General features: G+C 36.9%; 1 protein-coding gene across 2 annotated transcripts; it reads right to left on the bottom strand.

The window, feature by feature from the left end:
* Window positions 1-1,974: 1,974 nt before the first annotated feature.
* LOC119075768 (glycine-rich cell wall structural protein 1-like) lies at window positions 1,975-5,036 on the bottom strand. 2 transcript variants are annotated; one of them, XM_037182311.1, is made up of 3 exons: window positions 4,943-5,036; window positions 3,207-4,879; window positions 1,975-2,798 (listed from the first exon to the last, which is right to left on the bottom strand). In XM_037182311.1, exons 1-3 carry the CDS (start codon window positions 4,955-4,957, stop codon window positions 2,591-2,593), a joined length of 1,896 nt encoding a protein of 631 aa, XP_037038206.1. In that variant the 5' UTR covers window positions 4,958-5,036; the 3' UTR covers window positions 1,975-2,590. The 2 variants fall into 2 exon arrangements, with proteins under 2 accessions (XP_037038206.1, XP_037038207.1); XM_037182312.1 differs by having other exon boundaries at window positions 1,975-3,156; window positions 3,823-4,879.
* Between the last annotated feature and the right edge of the window lie 1,115 nt (window positions 5,037-6,151).

Raw genomic sequence — 6,151 nt, 5'->3', positions numbered from 1 at the left:
GGTTACAGAAAAACATCATCTATAGCCTCCCAGTCCCAGAGAATGGATTTGTTTGCTATTTCGAAGAAAAAAAAAACGAAAAAATAAAAAGAAAGAAATTATAGATTTTATGATGTCTAAATTCTAAAGATAATAAATGGAAGACGAAAAGTTTTTCTCCAATTTTTTCTCTCTCTTGAAACATATTGAATGCACGTCTCTGAAAGTGAGCCGATAAACAAATTTAATTTGACAAATAAATTTATTTTGGCATTGGAGCATGTTGAAATGGCCATATAATATTTTTGGGAAGAGTGTAACACTTATATATCAGGCACTTCATCTTCGATTCCAAAACGATTGCAATTTCAATAAATTTATCGATTTGACTATGGACAGACTGTTCAATGACTGATCACTACAAGGCGTGTTAAGTGGAAGGGTTTGGTTTAGGTGTTTTAAACGTAGACGTTAAGGCTGAAAACTGAAGACTTGAGAAACGTTTTTGCATAAACAGTGTTGGATCTTGGTGTAGTAGTAGACTGGCGAATAGCAGCAGTTAAATATTTTCTTAAAGCTACAAGGCTTGTTATGTGATCGACACCTCCTTATTTCCTTATTTTTATAAAAACCTCCTTATTCCTCCTTATTTTATTAAAAAATCCTTATTTTCCTTATTTTTCGCAAATTTCATCGACAGAAATCAAAATTAAGAAGAAAAAATTCGCTGCGCAGCAAATTGTATTTTTTATAATTTAACACAAAGAACTCTAATAAAAAGGTGGTGTCGTAGCTCATGATCGTTCCAACATGACTGGTTTTACATATATTTTTGTGGTTCCACGCCGCCTCTCGGCTCGTGAGTCTCGAGTAGAACTATTTGATTTAACATGTAAATCATCCTTAACATTGTCTCAGACATGCGTCCTTATTACAAACAATTCAAGGTTTTAGCCTTATTTACACTTCTTTCAAATTTATACTTTGATACCTTCACCAATTTATTATTTTTTCGAAATTCGAACGAGATAACAAACAACAGCTTTTGCAGTTAACGAGATCAAAATCTAATCCAGCAAGTTTTGAAACTTAAGGGTGGGGTCAAGTAAGAATTCACGCCGTAAGTACGTCTTAAATTTCAAAAATTTTGTCGCATTGAAAACTGTCACCCTAATCCATTTACAGTGGATAATTGGTAAAGCTAAGCTTTGCTAAGAATCTAATTCAAGCCTTAAACACGCCCAAAATATTCAAATTTTCATCGTGATAAAAGTGAATTTTACGATACAACTTTACAAAAACGATACGTCAAAATAAACAATATTGCGTTTTATTTTAAAGTTTAGGCGGACTTCCGATGTTAATTGCTGTATCTTAGAATAATTTCGATTTTTATCGAAAAAATTCTCCTCATTTTTCCTTAATTTCAACTAACAATTTCCTTATTTCTCCTAATTTTTGTGCTAAAATCTCCTTAATTCCTTAATAAGGAGTCCAAATTTAGAGTGAGAGGCCTGACCATTAAACGAATTCTTTCGAATAATGCAATGCTAAGATTATTTAATTTCGGGAAGCCAATAGGAAACTTTGTTTCAATATGAGACAAACATGATTAGTCAATCGTTTCTTGCGGAATTGACATATATATTGAAAATTGATCGTCCAGTCAAGATAACAAAAGTTGAAAGTTCTTCTAACTTGGCACTGAGTCAATATTATTATAGCTTAACAGCATCTCTTTTCAGTAATCTTTTAATTATCTTGCTTTGGTTGACCTCGGATAGATGCGATAATTTTGGAATGTGTTACAACAACCAACTTGACCCAAATCTGTACAATCTGAATCTAGATCTGTTGTTGCCTTGAGGCATCTGAATTTGTGAAATGTAATAACGAGAGTAAAATACTATTCTAAGTCGTTGCACATTTTGTAGACAGTAAATAAATCAACAATTTTTCGATGAACAAAATCGATATAAACGCAATGAAAGGTATTAATGTGATAAGCTTTAATTTCGATTTCCTTGTAAATTCATAGTAAATATACTAATCAATGAGAACAGTTGCGACATAAAAGTAATTTTTTAAAAGTCAACTAGAGATTATGAATAGAAAAACGTTTATTTAATAGTAGATAGTAGTTGACGGTAAAATCAATTAATAAAATTAGATCATGGCTTTTTCATAAGTTCGACTCAAAATAATATTCTAGGAGAAAATAGTTGTTTGTGTGCTTTTGTCTATTTCAATTCTCGGTTGGCACAAACCATGACGTGTTACACTTGTGGACATGAGATTTTTTCAGCACACGACCCAAACTTAGGTCTAGTGATGAGAAAATCAACATTACAACACTTATAACACAATATACGGCCTCCGAAATGCAATGACTTTTTTATACATAAAATTCACTGTGGGTCGAAATCTAACCTTAATATTTAGTCGATAAACATTTAGGTAAAGCTGGCGTTTTTAAAGTAGATTTAGTTTTTCAATTTTTTAAATTTATTTTTAAAAGAAAATCGAAGCCTTGTAAAGTAATTATTTGATTAAAATAGAGTTTGGTGATTCGTAAAAGGTAAAGTTTCGAAGAATTGTCAAAATCGACTTTTTAGCCGATACGGTAAAGTCCGCCTGAACTGTGACTGCTTCTAGCTCCACCACTAGCACCTCCTCCAAACCCAATACCAAATCCTACATTGACTTTTCCATCACTTCCAATTCCAACTCCTGCATTTTCATTAAGTCCAAATACATTCTTCTCGACATGAAGACCTACTTCTCCATGACCGTCGCTTCTACGTTCGTGCCCTGCTCCAAATCCAACACCTAATCCACCAGTAATTTTTTTTCCAAATCCGAGAGCAGTACCGACTGAGCCATGACTGTGATTGTTTATTTTTGCATCGCCTTCAACTCCGGCGTCTCCTTGTCCCTGAATTTCAGTGTTAATCTTTTTTTCTACGGCAACACCTACTGAACTATGACTGTCACCATCAAGTTCTCCATTACTGTTGTGTCCTGCTCCAACACCGAATCCACCAGAAATTCTTTTTCCGAATCCGAGAGCAGTACCGACTGAGCCATGATTGTGATTGTTTATTTGTGCATCACCTTCAACTCCGACGTCTCCTTGTCCCTGAATTTCAGTGTTAATCTTTTTTTCTACGTCAACACCTACTGAGCTATGACTGTCACCATCAATTTCACCATTACTGTTGTGTCCTGCTCCAACACCAAATCCGCCAGAAATTCTTTTTCCGAATCCGAAAACAGTACCGACTGAGCCATGACTGCGATTGTCTGTTTGTGCATCACCTTCAATTCCGACGTCTCCTTGTCCCTGAATTTCACTGTTAATCTTCTTTTCTACGTCACCACCTATTGAACTATGACTGTCAGTATCGAGTTGTCCATTAATATCGTGTCCTCCTCCAACCTGTCCACCACTTCCAACACCAACTCCTGCTTGTTCATTGAGCCCTACATTCTTTTCAGCATGAATACCGACTTCCCCATGTCCGTCGATTCTACGCTCGTGGGCTACACCAACACCAGCACCAAATCCGCTATTAATTTTTTTTCCGAATCCGAAAACAGCACCGACTAAACCTTGACTGTGATTGTCTATTTGTGCATCACCTTCAGCTCCACCTTGCACCTGAAGTCCACTGTTAATCTTCTTTTCTACGTCACCACCTACTGAACTATGACTGTCACTACCGAGTTGTCCCTGAAGTCCAGTGGTAATCTTCTTTTCTACGTCACCACCTACTGAACTATGACTGTCACTACCGAGTTGTCCCTGAAGTCCAGTGGTAATCTTCTTTTCTACGTCAACACCTACTGAATTGTGCCTGTCGCTATCGATTTGTCCATTAACATCGTGTCCTCCTCCAAACCCAACACCAAAATCTGCATTGACCTGTCCATCACTTCCAACTCCAACTCCTGCTTGTTCATTGAGCCCAAGTACATTCTTTTCAGCATGAATACCGACTTCTCCATGGCCGTCGCCTCTACGCTCGTGGGCTATACCAACACCAGCACCAAATCCGCTAGTAATTTTTTTTCCAGCCCCAAAAACAGTACCGACTGTACCTTGACTGTCATTGTTTATTTGTGCATCACCTTCAGCTCCACCTTGCACCTGAAGTCCACTGTCAATCTTCTTTTCTACGTCACCACCTACTGAACTATGACTGTCACTATCGAGCTGTCCCTGAAGTCCAGTGGTAATCTTCTTTTCTACATCAACACCTACTGAACTGTGCCTGTTGCTATCGAGTTGTCCATTAACATCGTGTCCTCCTCCAAACCCAACGCCAAAACCTAAATTGACGTGTCCATCACTTCCAACACCTACTCCTGCTTGTTCATTGAGCCCTACATTCTTTTCAGCATGAATACCGACTTCTCCATGACCGTCGCTTCTACGCTCGTGGGCAACACCAGCACCAAATCCACCAGTAATTCTTTTTCCAGCCCCAAGAACAGTACCGACTGAACTTTGACTTTGATTATCTATTTGTGCAACACCTTTAGCTCCAACGTCTCCTTGCCCCTGATATCCACTATTCATCTCCTTTTCTACATCAACACCTACTGCACTGTGACTGTCGCTATCCAGTTGTCCTCTACCATCATGTCTTCCTCCAAACCCAATGCCAAACCCTGCATTGACCTGCCCATCACTTCCAACTCCAACTCCTGCTTGTTCATTGAGTCCAAATACATTCTTTTCTACATGAACACCGACTTCTCCATGACCGTCACTTCTACGTTCATGCCCTGCTCCAAAACCAACACCAAATCCACCAGTAATTTTTTTTCCAACTCCAAGAACACCGAATGAAGTAGTGTGACTTATACAATTTGCTACGATCGCCAATAAAAGGACCTGCAAAAATTGCAAATGAACTTTTGTATTTAGATTTTTTTGCAAGTTAAAAATAGAAATTACCACAAACTTTGCCATTTCAATTAAGAATTGAGCACTTATTTAGATTTGCAATTGTTCTTGCTGATCGATTCGATTCTATACTAAATGGTTATGATTCTCGCCAATTTTATTGAACATCGATATCAATAATTTCTAATCTGTTGATGTTAAATTGTCACATTATGAATATCAAGTTGATAAGAAGGTCATGCTATAAATATAATTAAAAAATCTGTAGTTTAATTACAGTTTCACATCTCAAATCTGATTTTATACACATTTGCAGAAGTTTACAAATTTTTCTGGTGTTTTTGTCCCTTTGCATGTACAGTTGTGTATTGCCATACAGTGGCCGACTTTCAATTTTGTGCACTATTTTGATTAAACTGTTTGACCAGCTGGTCCATGTAAACAAACAGACTCAGTTAATTGTATACTCAGGAGTTAGATAAAAATGTCAACTTTGGTTTGTTTATTATCGCTAACAATAAAACTAAAGAGAGTGTATTCGTCGTTTTTTAATGCAAATGTATGCGTCGGTCGACATTTCATGCCATGGATATAAAATAGTAGTAAGTAACGTCGATATTGTTTTGCATGTAAAGCAGATTTTGTATGTAAAACATGTTCCGAATGGAAAGCATGTTTCGAATGGAAAACATCTTTCGAATGGAAAGTATGTTTCACATGGAAAGCATGTTTCGTATTTAAAGCATATTTCGCATGGAAAACATGTTTCGTATGGAAAGCATGTTTAGTATGGAAAGCATGTTTCGTATGGAAAGCATGTTTAGTATGGAAAGCATGTTTCGTATGGAAAGCATGTTTCGTATGGAAAACATGTTTCGTATGGAAAACATGTTTCGTATGGAAAACATGTTTCGTATGGAAAACATGTTTCGTATGGAAAACATGTTTCGTATGGAAAACATGTTTCGTATGGAAAACATGTTTCGTATGGAAAGCATGGTATGGAAAGCATGTTTCGTATGGAAAGCATGTTTCGTATGGAAAGCATGTTTCGTATGGAAAGCATGTTTCGTATGGAAAGCATGTTTCGTATGGAAAGCATGTTTCGTATGGAAAGCATGTTTCGTATGGAAAGCATGTTTCGTATGGAAAGCATGTTTCGTATGGAAAGCATGTTTCGTATGGAAAGCATGTTTCGTATGGAAAGCATGTTTCGTATGGAAAGCATGTTTCGTATGGAAAGCATGTTTCGTATGGAAA

Source organism: Bradysia coprophila, unplaced genomic scaffold (assembly GCF_014529535.1).
Source record: "Bradysia coprophila strain Holo2 unplaced genomic scaffold, BU_Bcop_v1 contig_232, whole genome shotgun sequence".
NCBI lineage: Eukaryota > Metazoa > Arthropoda > Insecta > Diptera > Sciaridae > Bradysia > Bradysia coprophila.
Note: the sequence above shows the minus strand (reverse complement) of the source record. Positions and strands in the feature narration are given on the sequence as shown.

Bases quoted from the DNA above. Each gene is read 5' to 3' on its own strand.
- LOC119075768 (XM_037182311.1), bottom strand. The intron at 2,799-3,206 runs AGGACACAACAG...AGGTGTTGGATT, and splicing joins GGCGGATTTGGTGTTGGAGC to TGGAGCAGGGCACGAACGTA.